The 24,119-nt window shown below is 46.3% G+C and overlaps 1 protein-coding gene across 2 annotated transcripts in view; it reads right to left on the reverse strand.

Moving 5' to 3' along the window:
- The window catches only part of Fam76a (family with sequence similarity 76, member A), a 28,067-nt gene extending 16,952 nt beyond the window's left edge, over positions 1–11,115 (reverse strand). Inside the window, exons 1-5 of one of the 2 annotated variants that reach the window (XM_039110401.2) lie at positions 10,927–11,115; positions 9,368–9,432; positions 6,628–6,682; positions 5,396–5,548; positions 475–632 (exon numbers count right to left, since the gene is read on the reverse strand). In XM_039110401.2, the coding sequence (XP_038966329.1) occupies positions 475–632; positions 5,396–5,548; positions 6,628–6,682; positions 9,368–9,432; positions 10,927–11,007 (512 nt within the window). In that variant the 5' untranslated portion in view covers positions 11,008–11,115. The remainder of the gene's footprint in view (positions 1–474; positions 633–5,395; positions 5,549–6,627; positions 6,683–9,367; positions 9,433–10,926) is intronic. The other variant, NM_001108686.1, reaches the window with a different exon arrangement.
- Positions 11,116–24,119: the final 13,004 nt, after the last annotated feature.

The following is a 24,119-nucleotide window of genomic DNA, read 5'->3' on the forward strand; positions in this document are numbered from 1 at the left end:
TTCATGTGCTACATAATTTGCCTTCACAACAACCCCATGAGGTAACACTGTTCTCTTCCTCACTGCCATGAGAAAACGTGCTAGGGACAGGATCAAACCTATAGCCCCAACATCACTGTACATACTCTAAAAGGAGGCTTCAGCCAACAAGGAAGGGGCATTTTTGACTAGCCCCTACTCTGAGAAATTATAGAATGTCTACCAACTGTTTGTCAAAATACGTATTTCAAATATTCTCTCTAGACAGGAAACAAAGTCGAGTCCCCTAGAGCTTATGTACAATAACCAGACGTCCCACAGGCCTTACAGACATGATACAGAAACCGCCTTGGCCCTGGGAGACACAGGAACTATGAAGTGTGGCAAGCAAGGGACTTCCCAAAGGTGGTAACAACAGGAAAGTTTCTATCAGACAGCACCCTCTCCAACTACCTGTGGAAACATGGCACTTGCCCTGCCAGCGTCTGGGGTTACCTGTTGTAATGACTGCCACCACTCAGGCGGCTGTACTGCTCCTTCTCCTGATGGCTGCCTCGAGAAGAGCTGCTCAGGTGCTTCCTCTGCTCTCTGGTCTTCTGAAGGACGCGCTTGTACGACAGTGTGCACAGCCAGCACAGGAGCTTCCCATCCACCTGGAGAGGAGACAAAGTGAAGAGGGGTGAGGTCAGCGCTGAGACCGAGAGCACGAAGACTAGACTGCGCACGTGCAGCTAGAACCAAGGCATTATGCTCCAGCCTGTGAGCCTAGGGCCAGCCACAGAGGACTCAGGGACAATGTGCAGAAGCCACTTAGTATGGGACCACACACAGAAACTGATTTATGCTGCACACCGTTAGTCCCAGCACTCAGGAGACACAAGTAGGTAGATCTTTGAGTTCAAGGCCAGCACGGTCTACAGAGTGAGTTCCAGGACAGCCACGGCCACACAGAGAAACATTTTTATTGAGATAGGCCACATCAAGTATTCTTGGCTCTCCAGGAACTCAGAGCCTAAGTAGTCCAAGGAGATCCATCCGTATTGTTTGCCTATGTCCTAGGATTAAAGACATGTACCACCATATCTAGGCCAAAACCTTTAAAATAAAAACATTTTCGATTTATCTTATTTTATGTATACAGGTGTTTTGTCTGCAGAAAGGTCTGCGTACCATAGGCGTACCTGGTGCCTTTGGAGGTCAGAAGTGGGGCTAGAGTTACAGGTGGTTAAATGCTGTCATGTGGGTGCTGGGTATTCAATCCAGCCGGGTCCTCTGGAAGAGGAGCCTGAGCTCTTCTCTCCAGCCCACAGCACCTTTTCTTATTAAACTCTAACTCTGCTTTAAAAAAGAAAAAGAAAAAGAAAATAAAGTCCAATACATTGGTGGCAGCTCAGTTCAGTGTTAGAATGAGTTCCAAGACAGGACACTGAGTTAAGATTCTGTGTCAAAAAAAACAAAACAAACAAACAAAAAAGAAAACAAAAAAGAAAAAGCCAAACTCTTAGGCTAGGCATGGAGCTGGAGGCCAGCCAGGTGTACAAAGGGAGTCTAGGACAAACAGGGCTACACAAAGAAACATTGTCTCAAGGGAAAAAAAAGCCAAACCCTTAAGAGTAGGAATAATAGGGCTGGAGAGATGGCTCGTGGTTAAGAGCACTGACTGCCCTTCCAGAGGTCCTGAGTTCAATTCCCAGCAACCACATGGTGGCTCACAACCATCTGTAATGGGGATCTGATGCATTCTTCTGGTGTGTCTGAAGACAGTGTCAATGTACTACATACAAAAAATAAATAACTTTAAAAAAAAAAAGAGTAGGAATAATAATGTAAGAATTTAATAAATTTGACAACAGACAAATTAAGATATTAACAATACTAAAATTAGCAATATGAATAAAAATTAGAGATCACTTACTGAGTTTCATTTATTCAGTTATGTTCTAGGTTTGGTTTTTTTAAATATTTATTTATGTATGTGAGCACACTGTGGCTGTCTCAGACACACCAGAAGGGGGCATCGGATCCCACTACAGACAGCTGTGAGCCGCTGTGTGGGCTGTGCAGGATGCAGTTATGTATTTATGTGTCTGTAAGTATTTATCTAACAATAACTAAGAGAAAGAGGGCCTGGAACCTGACAGGGAGGAGAGAATATAGGAGAGGCTGAAAGGTGAAAAGTGGGTAATTATATTTTAATTTAAATTTCCTGTTTGATTTTTCTGAGATAGGGTTTCTCTGTGTGGCCCTGGTTGTCCTGGAATTCATCAGGCTGGCCTCAAACTCAGAGATTCACCAGCCTCTGCCTCCTGAGTGCTGGGATTAAAGGTGTGCACCACCACTGCCTAGCCTAATATAAAATATTTTTAAATAAAAATTAAAATTTGAATTAAAATATTTATCTCAGTATAGTGATCCATGCTCATAATCCCAGCACTCAGAAGACTCAGGCAAGAGGACTAGGAGTCCAGGCGAATCTTACCACACAGTGCATCAAGGATAGCTGCCTTATATGAACTTTTATCTCAAAACAAACAAAAGCCAAGTATGGTGGCTCGACTGCAACACCAGCCTTCAGCCAACAGAAGCAGGCATCTGTAAGTTCAAGCTGTGAGTTCAAGGCCAGCCAGAACAGAGTTCTAGGCCATCCGGGGGCTACACAGTGAGAGCCTGTCTTAAACAAAACAAAAAAGCTATTTTCTGTAAGTACCTCAGTCAGTCACCCTGTTTGTCTGCTATAGTTGTTATTCCATCAACAAAGATAGAGAAATGGACACATAATGAGATCATCAGCTGGTTCCAGAAACAAGACAGTCCCAGCACTCTCCTAGCCCTGGAGATGAACAGAATGCTCTTTCCCCTCGATTTCTATCCTATGTGTATGGGTGTTTTGCCTGCCTGGATGCCCGCTTACCACTTGTGTGCTGTGCACTCAGAGCCAGAGAGGGCGCTGGGTCCCCTGAGTCTAGAGATAGAGTTGTGAACTGCCAGGTGAATACTAGGAATCAAACCTGGGTCCTCTGGAAGAACAACCAGTGCTCTGAACCACTGAGCCACCGCTCCAGTCCAGGCACCACCACCGAAGGTGCCTCTCGGTCACTACTAGCACAGCTTTTCCTGTATCTTGTTTGAGGAGGGTGTCCTGCTGGCTGGCAGGAATATTTTCATCAATGAAAGTTACGCCCCACAACTGTAAATTAATAAATTTGGTTAGCAAGAGCAAGCCTTAAAAGCCCAGGAGCCTCTAGCATGGACAGTTCCAGTTCGATCGCATTCTTCACTCCTCAGTATTTCCCTTCCACCTCCTTTCCCTGGCCAGGCCACTAGAACTTCACGAGGGAAAAAGATAGAGAAGGAGTAGACAGCCTAAAGGGGTGAGAAACATGGGTAAAAAGATAATGTTTTACAATGTTGCATAATTATGTATGCAACAAAGGGTGATGTGAGTTGTGACCAAGGGAATTAAAGACGTCTATGTCTATGGCATGTGCTGGGTGCTCCACTATAGTCTAGCACTTAGGGAGAAAGAGGCCAGAGGATCAGGAGTTCAAATCTTCCTCAGCTACACAAGAGTTCAGGGCCATTCTAGGCTACCTGAGAAGACCTCGTGTCTCACCTCCTCTTGCCCCCTAAACAAGGCCTCTATAAAGAGGTATCTTCCTCTTATATTAGGACCAAAGACACAGATTAAAGGTCTCTGGAAAAGGCTGCATAAAGTGAAGAATCGCCAGCACCAAGTCAGAGGGAAGGAAAGGGGGGAGGGGAGAGGGTTGAAAGGCAACTGGGGTGCCTGAGGGCTGAAAGGCGGTCAGCAGTGTCAGAGGTGAGAGAATACAGGAGGAAACAGAGCACTGGAGAAACCCAGCAGGCATGGAAGAGGTTGGCTTTGCCCAAGTAGAAATGGAAGCAGAGAACATAGTATGACCAACTCTAAACTACCCCTCCATGTACACATTCTCTCTGGTGTCATCCTGTGAGCTTTAACTTGCACACGGAGAAACCCTGGAGCTCTGCAGTAACAGCACTGCTGTTACCTCACTCATGCTGTAAGCGCTCATCTTTAGACTTACACAGACTTCTCCCAACTACCGCTTATGTGGGACATTGCTCACTGTGCATGTGGAATCTAAAGGACAGCTTAGCTTCCACCATGTGTCCTCTGGAGATGTTCAGGTCATTAGGCCTGGCAGAAAGAGCCTTTATCCAATGAGTGACCTCACAGGCCCTCACTTCAATTCCTAGGGGAAGGCAGTCGTGGAGGTGCACGCTGTTAGTCCCAGCACTTGGAAGACAGAGACAGGCAGATCTCTTTTGAGCTTGAGGCCAGCATGGTCTACAAATCTAGTTCTGGGACAGCCAGGGCTACACAGAGAAACCCCGTCTTAACAAAACAAAACAAACAAGAAATGTTAGAGGCCAGCAAGACAGCTCAATGGATAAAGCACCTGCTGCCAACCTGGGAACCACCTAGCAGGAGAAGCAACTCTTGCAAGCCGTCCTCCACACCCCACAGGCATGGCTGTGCTACAAGGGCACAGACACACATGAACACAAGAGCAAATACACAAAATGTAATTTTAAAGGGAAAAATAGACAGGGCATGATGGCCCAACTTTTAATCCTGAAACTCAAGGCCAGCCTGGTCTTTACAGTAAAGTTACCACAGATACAAAGAGGCTGTCAGATAAAGCGAAATGGGAGATCAGATGGAGAGATGGCTCAGCTGTTAAGAGTATGTCTTGCTCTTGTAGAGAACCCTGGTTCAATTCCCAGCACACACATGGTGACTTACAACCACACCCAACCCAAGATCTGCTGCCCTCTCCTGACCTTCTCCAGCACAAGCACACAGCACACATGAAAGTACACACATATACATGCAGGCCAAACATGCACAAATAATTCTAAAAAAGCAAACAAACTTTTTTTTTTGTTTTAAAGAAAAAGGGGGGAGTTGGGGATTTGGCTCAGTGGTAGAGCGCTTCCCTAGCAAGCGCAAGGCCCTGGGTTCAGTCCCCAGCTCCGAAAAAAAGAAAAGAAAAAAAAAGAAAGAAAGAAAGAAAGAAAATGGGGGCTAGTGAGATGGCTCAGTGGGTAAGGCCCTGGCCACCAAGCCTGGTCACATGAGTTTCACCCCTGGGACCCACAAGGTGGAGGGAGAGAGCCCACCCCTTCACATGCAAATGTGCACATACTGCAGCAAGCATCCCTCTCATACACACACAATAAAACAAGGTAACAAAAATTTATTTAAAGAAATGTTACAATAGTCCAGATTGGATAAATGAAGAAACAAAGCCTTGACTCTTCAAGGTTGGTAACAGAAGCAGGAAAGGATCTCAAAAGTATGTCCACCTGATTTGAGCCCAACTTAATTCCCAGAGAGGAGGAAGGGGAGGAGGGCAGCGCAGCACTTTACCTTCTTTCGATCGTCCTTCCTGTCGAACGCACACTGCTGCTTGCACTGTTCACAGGAGTACGGGGGCCCATACTTCTTCTCGGAATTCGTGCAGCGCTGGCATTTATCCCCAATAAATGCAGCAATTATGTTACAATACTGACAGGGCTTAGGCTTAGAGGGAAACAAAGGTCACGTAAGTATATCATTTTTACTGCGATAACCCCACTCTGTAGTTCATGTCACATGGTAGACATGTGTTCCCAACATCAGGCATTTGCCCTGTACTACTCAAATGAAGCCCAATTTTTAGCATCAAAACAACAACAACCAAAAAAAAAAAAAAAAAAAAAACACCTTCCATAGGAGTATTGAATTTTAAATAAATAAAATAACCATAACCCACTAGAATCCATGATGAAACTTCAACAAAAAGTCCAGTAGAACACAGCTGAGTATGAGGCCAGCCTGGGCTACATGAACCTCTATCTCCAAACAAAAGCAGACACAGGCCAAGCACGGCGATGGACGCCTTTAATTCACAGCACTCAGGACACACACATAGGTGGGCTTCTGAGTCTGAGGCCAGCCTAGTCTACAGAGTAAGTTTCAGGACACCCAGTCTCACCTAGTGAGACCCTGACTCCAAACAAAACAAAGCACCCCCAAAACAAGCCGAAGAGATGACTCAGTGTGCAAAGGCGCTTGCCAAAGTCCAGAACTCGCAAAGGTGAAAGAGAACTGCAGAAGCTTACTTCTGACATTCACAGGCATGCTGTGTCAACAAATATTCAGGAAGGAGGGCAGGAAAGAAGGGAGGAGAAAGAGGAAGGAAAAATGGGAAATGAAGGGGTGTGTGTGTGTGTGTGTTTTCTTTTTTCTTTTTTTTGGAGCTGGGGACCGAACCCAGGGCCTTCCGCTTGCTAGGCAAGCGCTCTACCATTGAGCTAAATCCCCAACCCGTGTGTGTGGTTTTAAACTCTTCTATTTCATATGTACGGGCGTCTGTGTGTCTGGGTGGGCATCACATGTGCACACTGCCTGCAGGTGTTAGAAGGGGGTTTCAGGACCCCGAGAAATGGAGTTACAGATGGCTGTGAACCACCACATGGGTGCTGGGAACTGAACCCAGGTCCTCTGGGAACAAGAAGTATTCTCACCACTGAACCATTCCTTCAGCCCCGGAAGGTTAAATTCTAAAAGATCTAAAAACTCATTCCTGTTAGGATTTAGTTCACAGAAACCCTACTTACCGTTCCATATAACTGTACATTCTGAGCACACTTCTTGCATATTGTATTGGTTTTGCTGTTAAAGAAAAAATGAAACACAAGACTTTCCTTAGAACATCTGAAAACATATTCCTCTAAGTCCAAAGGATTTGTCACTGCTTAGGTTCTAGGGACAGCTGACATAGAGTCTGAACATTTGGTAAACTGATACTGACAACTCAGTTTAAATAGAGAATCGATTGCTTCAAATAATGTACCACGTCCTATCCCTGACCCCCATGTTGAGAACTTTACTCATGTGGCCCATGCTGGCCTCAAATTCACTTCTGTAGTTGAGAATGAATGGCTTTAACCTCCTGTTGCTGCCCCTGAATGCTAGGACTAGATGTGAGACCACCATGCCCAGCTTTAACTATAACATCTTTAAGTATCCCTAAATAAAACTACTATGTATAGACAAGGCCCTCACAATATGAAATGAAATACCAGAAGTTAATTCTCTTGGCTTCAGATGATACCTGAGAAATCAAAGGTGAGGAATAAGGTGTGTGTCTGCAGCATGAACTCCAGACTGACCACATTATCTTACTCTACACTTTAGTAGTCAGCCTGTAGCTCACTACAAACACCAGGCTTGCTTCTCCAGTGCTACAATTAAAGGGCTGCTGGTGAGTGTGAGTGTGTGTGTGTGTGTATGTGAGAGAGAGAGAGAGAGAGAGAGAGAGAGAGAACCCCCTTCTCTCACTCTATTCTGTCAGCCTGGTTAAATGTTTAAAGTCACTTGTCAATTACTTTTTAGATCCTCAATCATTGGTTTAGCTGAGACAGGTCTCATCAGTCCCTGGGATTACAGACCTGTACCACCATGCTGAGCTCACTACTTCTTTTTCTTTTTCTTTTTTTTTTTTTCCTTTTTTCTTTTTTTCGGAGCTGGGGACCGAACCCAGGGCCTTGCGCTTACTAGGCAAGTGCTCTACCACTGAGCTAAGTCCCCAACCCCACCACTTCTTTTTCAAAGCGGCAGAAAACTGCACTAATAAGATAAAAATCTAAGCAAGCAATGGGTCACAGATAGGAATAACGTTTATACTATATACCCATTAATATACAAGAAACCACGTAATTTGTACATAATGAATTGACTACATATCTGCTTGCCTCAGGTAATGGTGAATGCCTTTGATCACAGCACTACGGAGGCAGAGGCAGATGGATCTCTTGAGCTTGAGACCATCCAAGGATTGGAGATATGCTATGGTTCAGACCACTTCCTACATGATGGAGAGATGGCTCAGTGGTTAAGAGCACTGACTGCTCTTCCAGAGGTCCTGAGTTCAAATCCCAACAACCATATGGTGGCTCGCAACCATCTGTGATGAGATCTGGTACCCTCTTCTGGTGTGTCTGAAGACAGCGACAGTGTACTTACATAGAGATTTTTAAAAGATTTCTTTTTTAAAAATTGTGAAAAAAAAAAGAACACTTGCTATTTTTCCAGAGACCAGAGTTCAGTGTCAGCACCCACATCGCATGACTCACTGCCACCTTTATCCAGGCTTCTGATGCCTCTAAGCAACTGAGCTCACAAACACACTTAACAACATAAATAAAACCTAAAAACACACTATCTAGTCTACATAGCAAGACAGCATCCAACGAGAAAAGGGATGCTACATATATATACATGAAATACAAGCAGAAGCTTTAAGAGAAAAAAATTAATCTATTTACATTTTTTTTTTTGAGAAAAGTTTGTGTGTGTGTGTGTATGTGTAGTCCTGGCTATCCTGGAACTCACTATGTAGACCAGGCTGGCCTCAAACTCAGAGGTTTATCTCTTCTAAGGGCTAGGGATAAAAACATACATCAATACCTCCTGACTACATTTTTGGTTTTTTTTTTTTTTTCCAGAGCTGGGGACCGAACCCAGGGCCTTGCGCTTGCTAGGCAAGTGCTCTACCACTGAGCCAAATCCCCAACCCCCATTTTTGTTTTTAATAAGACATGATTTCACTGTATAATGTGAACCTAGTGGGCCTTGAACTTCCACTCTGAAACTACATTGCCTCCCCAGTCTACAATTAAATGAGCACTGATATTTTTGTGTAAAACTTTGTAAGAGAGACAAGGTCTCTTTATTATAGCCCTGGCTGTCCTGAAGCTGGCTGTGTTGACAAGAACTCAAGAATCTTCCCGCCTCTGCCTCCTTAGTACCAGGATTATAGACCTGTGTCACCATGCCTGGCATATTTTCTTTTTAATGTTACTATTTTTAAAAATGTGTGCCCTGTAGGTGTCCATGGAGACCAGAGGAGTGGGAATCCCCTGGAACTGAAGTTACAAGAAATCTGAGAAGAGTACCTCGATGGGGGGTTGGGGATTTAGCTCAGTGGTAGAGCGCTTGCCTAGCAAGCACAAGGCCTTGGGTTTGGTCCCCAGCTCCAAAAAAAAAAAAAAAAAAAAAAAAAAAAGAGTACCTCGATGGAACTCTGGTCCTCTGGAGGAGCAGTTCACTTAAGCACTTAGCCATCCCTCTAGCCGCCAGGACTGCTGGTATTAAAGAAGTGACCCACCACACCCAGAGCTGTTTACACTTCTCAAGGCAGATGTGATAGCTCACACTTTGAATCCCAGCCCTAAGGAGGTTAAAGAGGGTCTCAAACTGAAAGCTAGCCTGGACTACCATCTCAAAAACAAAAGACAACGATAAACAAAACAGCAAGAAAAAAAAAAAGTCTTTGCCGGTCAAGCGGAACTCTACCTTTCCTGCTGGTACTCAGTCCTGCAGTAGATACACTTCACAACAGGGTGAGCGATCCGGCATTCCTGAAATGAGAGATGGTTTGAAACAGTAAGGAGCACAGACCTGGGTTAAGAACCGTTGCTAGCAAGAGGCCTGAGCGAGTCATTTAACTCTCTAGACCTTAGTCCCTCCTTTGTAATACCTGTATCCCCTCCCTGCTGTTGATGTGGGAATAGGAATCTGTATGAACTAATTATAAATTTAAAACAAATATATCATGAGTAAGCTCTAGATTTGGTGGTTAGACCTCTGGAATCCAGCTCTAGAGCCCAGTGCTGATTCGTCTTGCCATTGCGGGATACCAAGAAGGATTACTTGTGAAACGAAGGCAGAAGATTAAAGCCGTTTTGTTTATAGAACTTCCTTTAAAAAAAAAAAATCATCCAGTCTTAGGCCGAGCAGTCATACACAACTTTAATTCCTGCATTTGGGAGACAGAGGCAGTCAGATCTCTTTTTTTTTTTTTTTTTTTTTTTTTTTGGTTCTTTTTTTCAGAGCTGGGGACCGAACCCAGGGCCTTGCGCTTGCTAGGCAAGCGCTCTACCACTGAGCTAAATCCCCAACCCTGCAGTCAGATCTCTTAAGAGTTCTAGGACATTCAGAGCTACAAGTTATGAGACCCTGCCTCGAAAACAAACAACAAAAAAATTTTAGATCATAGTTTTATGTCCAAAGATGGGCCTCGAACTCTTTCAGATTCACTAAACCCAGTGGCTGAAGCAAAGATATAGGCATCTGTTTTGTGGTTTTTTCTTTTTGTTTTTGGTGAGCTACACACAACGGACACACACACTCTGAATCTGAAACATCTGAGGATTTGTCAACGGCAACTTCGCACGAGCTTGGCGACTTAACTGTTGCTCTCTATTCACTCGTAGACAGGGTAGGACGAAGGAATAAAGAAAAACGTTGGCATTTCAGGGGTTAAAAAATGCTTAGGGAGAGGCAGAAGGCTACCAACTAGATGCTAAAGTCATCCTATTCGTGTGTTCCAAGTCTATGTTGGGGTGCTTTTTTCATTTTCCCTAATACAGCCTTGCCACCTCTAACTTTGAGATTGGCGGAAAAGTGCCCATCAAGTGTCCGAGTTCGAGACACTCCTCACAGGTAGCACCTGACTCCAGGGTTCAATCTCAGCCAGGACAGGGGAATATCTGGGCCCTCATTCTACACCCAAGGCGACCACGGCAGGAGAGAAGATGGTCCAAGGGGATCTTCCCGGGCGCCAGTCGGGGACAAACAGGAGACTCGCCGTCCCCTCCCGCGACCTCACCGGGTCGGAGAAGAAACCCCCGCCGTTGCTAAGCACCAGGACACGCCGGCTGCCAGGGCCTGGACTCGGTCCGGGGCTCCCCCACGTGCCCTGCAGTCCTCAGCAGGCCCGGCACAGCTCCTCCGCCTAATGAGCCGGCCACACCCTGCCCGAGGGGACCCCGGCAGTCGTCCTCGCAGGACCCAGAGTTCCGAGCCGCGCCCGGAGCATCCCCAGCTCCCGGCCGCCGCCCCAGCCCGCGCACCTTGCACAGCTGCTGCCCCTGAGACAGCGCCTCGAAGGGGAAGCGCTGGTGGCACTTGGTGCAGGCGTAGAGCGCCGCCATGTCCGGCCCGGGCCGTGCTCACCGCCTCCCCTCCCGCCGGCCCGCCGCTTTATCTGACAGTCTCAGGCACAACCTGGCGGCGGCGGCCGGCCCGCGGGCTGCGGAGGGCGGGCGGGCGAAGGCGGGCCGCAGGCTCGGGGGCGGGCTCTCCGGTGCTCAGAGGCCGTTCGCTGGTTCGCGTGGACGTCGATCACGCGGGAGGAGGCGGAACGTGGAGTTCCCGACGGCTCTGATTCGGTCTGGATTGGACTACGCCACTATGACGCTCGGGGCCGCGATTATGTAAAGCGCAGTCACGCGGGGGCGCCGCCTGAAAAGAGCGTCTTCCGAGTAGGATAGCGGAAGCCCTCGGGCTCCGCCCACCTGCCCGCTGCGGCCCCGCCCTCGCTCCGCCTCTCCTGGGCCGCGGGCTCATGAGTGTTTCTCGCGATACTCGACGAAGTTGTGATGTTTTGGGTTGCCATGGAGCTTCCCGCTAGCCGAAGGAGGGCGGGATTGGGGTGACAGTGGGGCAACATCGGGTTCGAACTGCCAAACCACCCTGAATTTGAACCCGCTGGGCAGCCATGGAGGACAGTCTATCCTCAGAGCAGGCGGATATTAAATGAGTGTCCTCTATAGGCTGAAGAGCTGGCTCTGGATGTCGCTTTTGCAGAGTTTTGTTCCCAGCACCCACATCTGGAGGCTCAAACTGCCTATAGCTCCAGCTGCAGGGGTACTCCCATTCGCAATGCCTTTGAACTCTGCAGGCACCTGTACTCCCGTGCACTTACAGATACACCTAAAATAAAATGTAATAAAGATTTTGGGTCATGTACACATGATCTCTATACACACACACAGTTGACCCATCTCAAAAGTACCACAGCGCCTCTGTGTTCCTATTGCCTCTAATTCTAGCTTCATATCGTCACAATTTTACCATTTTATAATTGCCCACCGTTTTCTTCAGGCTATGCCTTTCTGGTTTTTTTTTTTTTTTTTTTTCGGAGCTGGGGTCCGAACCCAGGGCCTTGCGCTTCCTAGGCAAGCGCTCTGCCACTGAGCTAAATCCCCAGCCCCTTTTTAGAGGTTTTTTTTTTTTTTTTTTTTTTGGTTCTTTTTTCCGGAGCTGGGGACCGAACCCAGGGCCTTTCGCTTCCTAGGCAAGCGCTCAACCACTGAGCTAAATCCCCAACCCCTAGGCTATGCCTTTCATAGTATCCCCTGGCAATGTCCTGTCTCTCCCTCACTTGATCTATCTAGTGTGTGTAAGACTTTGGGTTTGACTTGATCTCCAACACTGGAGAAAGAAAAAAAGGAAGTGAGAGAAAGGAATGGAAAAGAAAATATCGATGATCATACGTACCATAAACCTTTTTTAAAGAGTTATTTTTACATGTGTGTGTGTGTGTTCTCGAGTGCATGTGTGTTTACAAATGAATGCAGTGCCTATCGAGGCTAGATGGAGTGTGGGGCTGGAGTTGTAAGTAGTTGTAAATTGCCTGACATGGCTGCTGGAAACCCCAATTAGGATCCTTTGCATAAACAGTATGTACTCTTAACCACTGAGCCATCTCTCCAGACCCTCCTTGAATACGTGTTAAGTATTTACTATGTGAGGATTATGGCTTAGGCACACGGTCAATAAAACAGACATGATCTCTAACTTTGTTTGACAAATTAGCTAAAAGGGGCTATGATAAATTAAAAGACAAACTGTAAATTGAGCATAGTTGTAACATCTGTAATCTCAGTACATGGGAATTGGAGGCAGGAGTATCAGAAGTTCAAAACTATCCTTGAATACATATTAAGTTTGAGTCTAGCTTAAGCTCCATGTGACGCTGTCGTTAAAGACAAACAGGGCTGGAAAGATGGCTCAATGGTTAAGCTCATCGGCTGCTCTTCCAGAGGCCTGAGTTCAATTCCCAACAACCACACGGTGACTCACAACCACCTGTAATGTTTCCAATGCCCTCTTCTGGTGTGTCTGAAGACAGTGACAGTGTACTCATATACATTAAATAAATAAATCTTTAAAAACGAACAAACAAAAATCCACAGAGGTGGCACAAGCTTTTAATCCTAACCCTTTAATCTCATCCCAGTTGAATCTTGATTATTTCTCTGTTCGTGCCAATCAAGCCAGATTAGATGATATTAAATATAGGTTTATTGGGCTCTCTGGCAAGTTCACTGGCCCCAAGGATTGAGCCCAGGGGAGTCAATGTGAGGACACAGGGGGATACTGGGGGAAGGCCGAAGAGAAAGGAAAAAGGGCTCGAAGGGAAAGAAGAAGAAGGGGGGAGGGAGGGATGGAGGGAGGGAGAGAGTGAGAGAGAGAGAACAAGAGGAGAACAAAATGTTTGGATTATATAGGGCGGAGCCTCAGAAGAAGAGCAGCCTAGCCCCTGGGCTGGAAAGTTCAGGATTGGGGGCAGGGTATGCCAGGCAGGGACTGAGGGATGCTGGGAGAACCTGGAGGCCAGGTGTGCTTTGATCTATAAAATTTGCATCTCAGTCTCTTGTCCCTGGGGCCAAAACCAAACAGATCTTTGTGTTGGAGACCAGCCTGGTCTACCGAGCAAATTCCTGGACACCCAGGGCTGCACAGGACCAAAAAAGGAAGAAAGAAAAAAAAGTCCTTCAAGGAAAGAGGACAGACCTAGGATGGGGGATAGACAGAGACGGTAGAATGATGAAACAGAAAATTTTCTGAGGGGCCAAGATCTCAAAGTCAAGAAGGATTTAGCCTCGTGATTTAGCCTAGAGCATTCTAGGCAGAGAGAAAAGGGAAGACCCTGGGATGGGATAGGGCTTTATAAGAGAGAAAAGACCTATCCATCCTGTGGAAAAGAGGGGGGGAAAAGGATGCGTACAGAACCAGCAGGGGACCCTGTATGGACCAATGTTGTTGTTTGTTGTTTGTTATTTGAGATGGGGTTTCTCTGTGTGGTTCTGGTTGTCCTAGAACTCACTCTGTAGACCAAGCTGGCCTCAGACTCAGAGATCCACCTGCCTCTGCCTCCTGAGTGCTGGGTTTAAAGACCTGCACCACCACTGTCTGGTTCCATATGGGTTTTCCTCAGAGTGGAACATACAATAGGAAAGAAGTTACTGTAGGTTTTAAGCAAGGAGCCTCATGACTGAGTTCATCTTTTTGAAAGAGTGATCTGAGGGGCCGTACCAGTGACTCAGGAGGAAGAGGTGATTCGGATTCCTAGGTTCAGTCCTTAGCACATTCATGGTGTGAAACATCTGGAACCCCAGTTCCAGAGGATTCAAGGGACATACAAGTGGTGCACATACATGCATACAGGTGGAACATTCATACATACAAATTAAGCCCGATTTTATTTCTTTGTTAAGATTTATCAGACACAGAGGCGGATTTGATACAGGTTTGAGGCTGTTCTTGTTTACATAGCGAGTTTCAGGCCAGTGGGGGCTACATGCGAGGCCAAGTTTTAGAAACTTGTACAGCCTTCGGGATGCCCTAAGTGCCAGTCTACAGCACTGTGTAAACTGGGCACAATGGTGCCCCACCTATAATCCTAGCACCCAGGAGACGGAGGTAAGAGAATTTGAAATTCAAGGTGATTTTTTTTTCCCTCCACACAGTGATGTTGAGGCTGCTTTGGTTTCCGTGAGACGCTGTTCTTGCAGAATATCTGATCACACTGTGAACCCTGAGATTGTGTTAATCACTGAAAAAAGCTGTTTGTGGTGCGGCTCAGCCTTGGCACACAGCTTTAATCCCTCTGGCTAGAATGCACATACACCTCTGGTGCACAGTTTTGTTTTGTTTTTTAAGATTTATTTATTTATTATATGTGAGTACATTGTAGCTGTCTTCAGACACACCAGAAGAGGGCATCAGATCCCATTACAGATGGTTGTGAGCCACGATGTGGTTGCTGGGAATTGAACTCAGGACCTCTGGAAGAGCAGTCAGCGCTCTTTTTTTTTTTTGGTTCTTTTTTTCGGAGCTGGGGACTGAACCCAGGGCCTTGAGCTTGCTAGGCAAGCGCTCTACCACTGAGCTAAATACCCAACCCCAGCAGTCAGCGCTCTTAACCGCTGAGCCATCTCTCCAGCCTTGGTGGTGCAGTTTTGTTTTTTTGTTTTTTTTTTGTTTTTTTTTTGGTTCTTTTTTTTCCCGGAGCTGGGGACCGAACCCAGGGCCTTGCGCTTCCTAGGTAGCGCTCTACCACTGAGCTAAATCCCCAGCCCTTGGTGCACAGTTTTAATCCCGAACAAAATGGCTGCAAACTTAGTTTGTAGAAGGAAGCAACCAATGAAAGTAATGTCCAATTGAGTGGCAGACAAAGTGGTCAAAGTTATCAAAAGAATCAGGTTTGACAGAATAGGTTCGCCCAACTCACAGAAGAGAGAGGAAAGGGGAAGCTACTTAAGGGGCAGTACAGAGAATGCGGGTTTTCTGGGACAGTTGTACAGAGACGGGTTGCAGAGAGAGAACAAGCTAAACTCAGACATCATCAAGAACTAGAGAAGGGGGCTGGAGAGATGGCTCAGTGGTTAAGAGCACTGACTGCTCTTCCAGAGGTCCTGAGTTCAATTCCCAGCAACCACATGGTGGCTCACAACCATCTGTCATGAAGATCCGATGCCCTCTTCTGGTGTGTCTGAAGACATCGACAGTGTAATCACATAAAATAAATAAATCTTTAAAAAAAATTAAAAAAAAAGAACTAGAGAAGGGGTGAGCTCATTCAGCAGTAAGTCTCGAGAGGCTAAAAAACATTCTAGTTTATACTGGGGCTAGAAGCCTAGGTTAGAAGACAGAGGCAGTAAACCACCCAGACAATAATTACATCAGACTTGATTGCCCCAGGCTGGAATAAATGCTTAGTTATCCTTTCGGGAGTCTCCTGCCATTATCTAGGCTAGAGGTGGTGGGTTGAAGGTCACAGCGGAGAAGAGTGAAGGATTCGAGACGTGAATAGATGCTAGAGTGAGCAGGATGTACAATGGATTTCATTTGGGAGGTGGAAAGGGAAGGGCAGATGTATATGACGATCCACATGCCCAGCTGTGGGTGTTGCCAGACTTGTGACAGCAAGGAAGATAGGTGACAAAACCGAAAAGGGTTGTTTTGACATGTTATGTTCTAGATCCACATGGGAAGACATCATCTAATTAGTAAGTTCTTTTGGCTTTTTTTTTAAGATCTTATTTATTTATTTTATATTTTTTAAAAGATTTATTTATTTATTATATATAAGTATACTGTAGCTATCCCCAGACACACAGGAAGAGGGCATCAGATCCCATTACAGATGGTTGGGAGCCACCATGTAGTTGCTGGGAATTGAACTCAGGACCTCTGGAAGAGCAGTCAGTGCTCTTAACCATCGAGCCATCTCTCTAGCTCCCAGATCTTGTTTATTTTACATGGGTATGAGGGTTTTGCTTGCATGTATGTAGGTCCATCACAAGTGTGCCTGGTCCCCAAGGAGGCCACCAGAGGATCACCTAGCACTAGAGTTACAATAATCCGTGAGCCTCCACATGGGTTTTGGGAATTGAACCTGGGTCCTCTGTTAGAGCAACATGCACTCTTATCTGCTGAGCCATCTCTCCAGCTTCTCTAGCTTGCGGGCTCTTTGGATCTCTTATAAGTGGTCCTTTTTGCTTTCTGTAGTGCTTGGGACCAAACTGAAGGTCTTCTGCACTGGAGTCATACTTTCAATCTCGTTAGTATATCTGTAGCCAGGAAGATCAGTGGGTGTGTGCGCGTGTGGTGTGTGTGTGTGTGTGTGTGTGTGTGTGTGTGTGTGTGTCTGTGTCTGTGTCTGTGTCTGTGTCTGTGTCTGTGTCTGTGTCTTTGTGTGTCTGTGTATGTCTGTGTGTGTGTCTGTGTGTATGTGTGTCTGTGTGTGTGTCTGTGTCTTTGTGTGTCTGTGTATGTCTGTGTGTGTCTGTGTGTGTCTTTGTGTGCTGTGTGTGTGTACATATGTGTGCACACCTGTGTGTGCACATGTGTGTATATGTGTATGTCTGTGTCTTTGTGTGTCTGTGTGTGTGTGTGTTTGTGTGTTGAGACAAGGTCTCATGTATCCCAGGCTCAAACACTCTATATACTCAGATGGCCTAATTCCCCTGCCTCTACGTTCCAAGGACTGAGATCAAAGGCTGTAGTCACTTTGCTCAGTTTAAACGGTACTGGGGATCAAACCTAGGGTTTTGTGCCTGCTAGGCAAGCTTTCTATAGCTAAGACACATCCCCAGTCTTTGTTTTTAATGTGTCTGGTTTGTTATTTTTGTTTGTTTGTTTGTTTGTTTGTTTGTTTGTTTTTTCCGGCAGGTATCTATGTCTATACACCACGTTTGCCTGGGGCCCTTGGATTGCAGAAGAGGGTGTTTGCTCCTCCAAACTTAACAGGCATTTGTGAGCCACTAGGTAGGTGCTAGATGTCAAACCCCCACCCTTGGCAAGAGCAACAAGTGCTTTAACCTGCTGAGAGCATCTCTCTAGCCCCTAGAAGATAGCTGTTTGAGGGGACTATCGATCTGCCTGTGGAATTTAGTGTTCTGAGCCTAATTAGATAGGACCTTTGAGTCATAGAAGAAGAAAGACCCTGATTGAGACAAAGGAAACTCAAACAGTTAGATGTCTAGCTTCAGAGGAGACACCCGCAGAGGAGCCTTGAGCAGTGATCCAAAGAGGGAAGATGGTTTTCAAGTCCAGGAGACCTTACACCCTGCCTCAGAACAACAAAGCCTGAGTTAGATCAGAGTCCAGGAGAAAAGCAAGAGACTTCAGCCAACAGGGTTAACAGCTCCTGGAGGCTGAACTGAGATTGTCTCTGATGCTTCCTGGGCTGACCTGTGTTTGCTGAAAGTCTTGCTGTCAAACCTTGGCCTTTACCCATCATGCCTTTCTTTGTGTTTGTCTTTCTCTGAGACAGGATCTCCATGTTCTGGCCGGTCTAAAACTTGCTATGTAGACCAGGCTGGTTTCTAAGTCACAGAGATCTGCCTGCCTCCTCTTCCTCCTCCTGTAGGTTGAGACTCAAGGTGTTCACCACGCTTAGATTTAGCAGCGTTGGCCAGGTGTACCTTTGAGGAAACTGTGAAATAAGTTTCTATCAGTTTTCTTCAAAGAAAGCAATACTGGCCAGTCAGAGGTGGCGCACCCCTTTTGTCCTGGTACTTGAGTGGCAGAGGTAGGAGGATTTCTGTAAATTGGTACACCATGGTCTACAGAGCAAGTTCCAGAACAACCAAGGCCACTCAGGGAAAAAACCCCATCTTGGAAAAACTAGAAGTAAATTCCAGTTTGGTGAGCACAGCACCGGAGAAGCTGAGGCTGGTGAGTTCGAAGATCAGCCTGGGGGCCACACAAGGAGATCCTATCTCAGGGGGGAAAAAAGGGGGGGGGATTAGGACCTGGTGTGGAAAACTTGTAAACACCACAGAGGCTGAAGAAGGAGGATTGCTCCTGGGTGGGAGATAGGGGGTGGTGTTGGGGCGTGGGGGGACTACCACCCAGCTTAGTGCCAGCACACTAGAAAGCTGATGCAGGTAGCTGTTCGGGATTTCTAGGCCACCCATGGCAACAGACTGAGTTCAGGCCACTCTGAGCAACTTAATGAGACCCTGTCTCAAAATAAAAGACTAAACAGATACCCACTAATCAGAAGCCGGAGGCACTTGGATCCCTGTAAATTGGAGGCCAGCCTTGGCTACACAGCAAGTTCACTCCGTTGATTGCTTTTAGATCTCCTACCCCTCCAATCCCCCACCAGGCTCTGCAGCCCAGGGTCTTACTAAAGGAGAATTTGCCTGAATTCCATGTCAATGGCTCTCTCTACCAAACCTGAGAAAAATCTTAATTACTTAAAGCCTCAAGCCATCTAGGACTACTTCCCCATTTCCAAGCCAGCCAGAACTCTAAACTACAGAAGGAGGAGGTGCCGTGCTGTCCAGACAGACTCAGCCACCAACGCCTGTGTTTCTCAAGGTCCAGCACCACAATCTTTGTGGAAACTGAGGAAGGAGGAGTCCAGCACTGTGATGGAACTGAAGCCATCATCCGGGATCCCCTCAAGTGGCCATGGTACAGCTCCTCAAAAACTGGGTGACTGTGGCTTCAGTCAAACAGCATGGGTCTACACCACAGCCACAGGAAACCTGACCCTCCTGGAAAGTTCCTTCAAGAATCAGCCCCCACCACACACACACACCCCACCCCGGCCAGAACTTCAGTGAGATTGGTGAGATCTCCCAGGATGAGAGAAGAGAACCAACTGCAAACTGTCCTGACCTGCAGCAATACCCAGCCTCCATGCTCACTTAAATTTATGTTCAAGGGCTGGAGAGATGGCTCAGCGGGTGAGAGCACTGGCTGCTCTTCCAGAGGTCCTGAGTTCAATTCCCAACAACCATATGGTGGCTCACAACCATCTGTAATGAGATCTGATGCCCTCTTCTGGTGTGTCTGAAGACAGCTACAGTGTACTCACATATATTAAATAAATCTTTAAAAAAAACATGTATGTTCAAAATACTGTGTGTGTGTGTGTGTGTGTGTGTGTGTGTGTGTGTGTATCTGTCTGTCTATCTGGTTGCTGCTTCTTTCTCTGTGTAGACCCAATCACTCCAGGCCCAACCTCCCCCTCTTGGGGAAGGCTCCCACTCTCTCTTCCTTTTAGGCTCTGGCTACTGTCCAACTGAGAATTTGGCCCAATTATACCTCAAAGGTATATCATGGGATGGATGTGGACTTCCCTGAGGGCCAACAAATTCTCACTAGACAGCCACTGGGAGAAGGGAAGATTCAGAAGCAGGGCCAGCCTGTCTGGCAAGTGACAGACGTTATCATCCCTGCCAGGCCCATACTCAAGTGTCAGTTCCCCTGCTCCATCTTCCCTCTGGTGTGAGCTGTCATAAGCTATCTCCAAATCCCATGTGACCTCTTGGACCTGTGATCAGGGATCAAAGACCCCTCCTCTGCCAATGTCTATAGACCTGGGAGAACTGAAGATATAGCTCTCGTAGAGCCGTTACCTAGCATGTGTAAGACCCTAGGATGAATCCCCAGCTCTGCCTGCCCTCCATATTTAAAAATAAGCTGGCGAGTTGAGTGTTCATCAACAAATGAAAATCCCTGGACCATCCTTAGCAACACACACACACACACATACACACACACTCACACACACTCACACACACAGAGACACTCTCACACACACATACACAAACATACACAAACACAAACTCACACACACAGACACACACACTCACACACACAAATATATACAAACACACACTCACACACAGACACACACTCACGCACACACTCTCCACTCACACACTCACACACACATTCTCACACTCACACTCACAGACAAACACACACACAAACATACACAAACACACACACATACTCACACACACAGACACACACAGACACACACACCACACACACATACACACACACACACACACACACACACACACACACACACACATGGGAGGGGTGTGGTACCTGGCTTCTGTAGCTGTAAATTCTCAGTCCACAAACTCAGCCATAAAGGGTTTCTCTATGTGGCCCTGGATGGTCTGGAACTCAGTCTGTAGACCAGGCCGGCTTCAAACTCAGACATCCACCAACCTCTTCTAGCACTAAAGAACTAGAGTTACCACTGCCTAGCCAATAACAACTTTTAAAAATGTTTTTTCAATTAAAAAAAAAATCGAGCTGGTCATGATGGTGCACACCTCTAATCCTAGCCCTCGGGAGGCAGAGACAAGATCTTTCTATTTAGCACTGCCTGGTCTGGAACTCTGAGATTAAAGGCATGCGCCATCATGCCTGGTTTAGCAATAAAACATTTTTAAATTAATTTAAGCCAGATGGGGTGGTACACCCCTTTATCTCAGCACTTGAGAGGTTCAAGTGAGTTATATAGTTATAACTACATAGCTACATATAGTGAGACTCTGTCTCAGAAACAATTTCTTTAAAGAGAAGACATGAACATAGAAGAGAGATTTGTTGGAAAGAAGAAAAGTTCCAGTGGAAGGACGGGTAAGAAGGGTAATGTGTATGATGTGTGTGTGTGTGTGTGTGTGTGTGTGTGTGTGTGAATATGTATATGAATTAAATTGTTATAGGCTTAATCAAATATATTTAATAATATTAATAATTGATAATTAATAATTAAATATATTAAAAACAAAAATTTACGGTCATATGTATCAGAGTTTTAGACCCTGAAAGTATAGCAAAGAATATGACCCAAGACTCTGACCTCAAGGAGTTTCTGTTTCAGGAGTCAAGGAGACATAATATCTTTTTTTTTTTTTTTTTGGTTCTTTTTTTCGGAGCTGGGGACCGAACCCAGGGCCTTGTGCTTCCTAGGCAAGCGCTCTACCACTGAGCTAAATCCCCAACCCCGCGACATAATATCTTAAAAACAGGGCTCAGGGGTTAAGAGCACTAATTGCTCTTCCAGAGGTCCCGAGTTCTAGTCCCAGCAACGACATGGTGACTCACAACCATCTGTAATGGGATCTGGTGTCTTCTTCTGGTGCGTCTGAAGACAGCTACAATCTTAAAAGAAAACAAATGTTTACATTCTCAGATAACTCAAAGTGCTGAGACCAAAACAAAACAAAAGCAAACAGGGGCTGGGGAGAGAGATGGCTCAGTGGTTAAGAGCACTGAGTGAGGGGTTGGGGATTTAGCTCAGCGGTAGAGTGCTTGTTTAGCGAGTGCAAGGCCCTGGGTTAGGTCCCCAGCTGGGGGGGGAGGGAGAGAGAGAGAGAGAGAGAGAGAGAGAGAGAGAGAGAGAGAGAGAGAGAAAAGAGCACTGAGTGCTCTTCCAGAGGTCCTGGGTTCAATTCCCAGCACCTTCCTCGCACTCACAGCTGTCTGTAACCCCAGTTCCAGGGGATCTGACTCCCTCCCACAGGCATACGTGTGCAGGGTGAACTCAAATGTACATAAAATAAAAAATATAGAAATTAATTGAAAAAACATAATCTGAACTCAGTCTCCAGAACCCAGGTAAAGGCTGGATGTGATGGCGTGGATCTGGAACCCCAACATCCCTATGGGAATGAGAGGCAGAAGAACGGGTTGGAAGTTCTCAGGCCAGCAAATCTGGAGTATGCTGAGCTAAGGGGACCCTGCCTTAACAAGGTGGAAACTCATCCTCTGACAACCTTCTTCTGTGGGCAGTCACATAGGTAAACCAGTCAAACTGGAGCTACAGTACTGCCTGATACTACGTGTACTGGGAACTGAACCCAGGTCCTCTCCACGAGCAGTAAGTGCTCTTTACTGCTGAGCCATCTCTCCTGCCCCTGAAAACATTTTAATACATTTACTTCCGTGCGTGCGTGCGTGCGTGCGTGCGTACGTGCACACGATTGTGTTTTCAAGTATACAGGCATGCTATAACCTGTATGTGAAGATCGGGGGACAACTTGAAGGAGTTGGTTATAAGACCGTGTGGGTCGTGTGGATTCGACTCAGGTTGGCACCGAGAGCCCTTACCCACTGAGCCATCTCCCGGGCCCAAACTTAACGTAACCCCTAAGATTCGCCCATATATCAGCATGTGAATCAGCCCTCCACTCTTTCTCAGTAGATACTATTCCGTGGTGAAGATACTGTATTTAGCTTATCTGTTGCACAAGAGAGCTGTTTCCACATGTCTTCGTTCACTTAGTGCCGTTACAACAGAACGTCTAAGACTGGGTGGTTTATAGAGAACAGAAACTTACTTTTTTTTTTTTTTTTAAAGATTTATTTATTTATTATATATAAGTACACTGTAGCTGTCTTCAGATACACAAGATCTCTTTACAGATGGTTGTGAGCCACCATGTGGTTGCTGGGAATTGAACTCATGACCTCTGGAAGAGCAGTCGGGTGCTCTTAACCGCTGAGCCATCTCTCCAGCCCGAGAACAGAAACTTACTTAATCAAAGATGAAGGCGTTGACAGCTTTCGATGTCCAGTGAGGGCCGCACCCCTTAATGCTGTGTTCATCACCCAGAAAGAAGAAGGTCAAAGGGCACCAGAGAGCTGAAGCCTCTTCATAAGATCCTCAATTCAGCTGAAGAGAAGAGAGAAGTCAGGACCTGGTGGCCTCTTCACATCTTAGTACTACCTCCAGATTTGTTAACACGCCTGACTTTCGGAAAGGACACCTTTGACGACAGCACCACCTTCTGGTGATTGTGAGTAACGCAGCTATGAAGGTTACGTTTAAGTCTCTGAAAACATTTCGATTCTATTTATCATTTGTTTGTTTGTTTGTTTGTTTGTTTGTTTGAGACATAGTCTGACTGTAGAACTCTGACAGGCCTGAAACATGCTATGTAGACCATGCTGGCCTCAAACTCACAGAGATCCACTTGCCTCTGCCTCCTGAGTGTGAGCTACCACATCCAGCCTGACGTTTTCTTAAGTACAAATGGTTCTTGGGTCTGTGGGTCTTCCTTCTTTCTCTGTATCACTTCGCTCTTAGAAAAAGTGCTGGTGAAGCAGGCACTTTCTTTCTGGAGTAGAATTTCCCTAAGTCCCTAAGGCTGGCCTCAGACTTGCAATCCTCCTGCCTCAGCCTCCCGTGTGTGTGTGTGTGTGTGTGTGTGTGTGTGTGTGTGTGTGTGTGTGCTTATTTATTTATTGAGATGGGGGCTCCTTTTTTTTTTTTCGGAGCTGGGGACCGAACCCAGGGCCTTGCACTTCCTAGGCAAGCGCTCTACCACTGAGCTAAATCCCCAACCCCTGAGATGGGGGCTCCTTATAGCTCTGGCTGTCCTGGAACTCACTATATAGACCAGGCTGGCCTCGAACTCACAGACAGCCTCCTCCCTATGCTCCTGAGTGCTAGCATTAAGGTGTGTACCACCACGCCCAGCTGAATTTATTTTCTTTATGATTGGTCTGTGTGGAAGTGGGTGGTGGTGTCTGTATGGAGGTCACAGGACAACCTCAGAAATCTGTTCCCCTCTTCCACTGTAAGTTCTGGGGATCAAACCCAGGTTGCCAGACCCCCGTGGAAGTTCTTCACCCACTGAACTGTCTGGCTGACTCCTATGCTTAGTTTTTGTGGAATGTCACACCAATTTCTGTGACGGTGGCAGTC

The sequence above is a fragment of the Rattus norvegicus genome, chromosome 5 (genome assembly GCF_036323735.1).
Source record: "Rattus norvegicus strain BN/NHsdMcwi chromosome 5, GRCr8, whole genome shotgun sequence".
NCBI classification, from domain to species: Eukaryota; Metazoa; Chordata; class Mammalia; order Rodentia; family Muridae; genus Rattus; species Rattus norvegicus.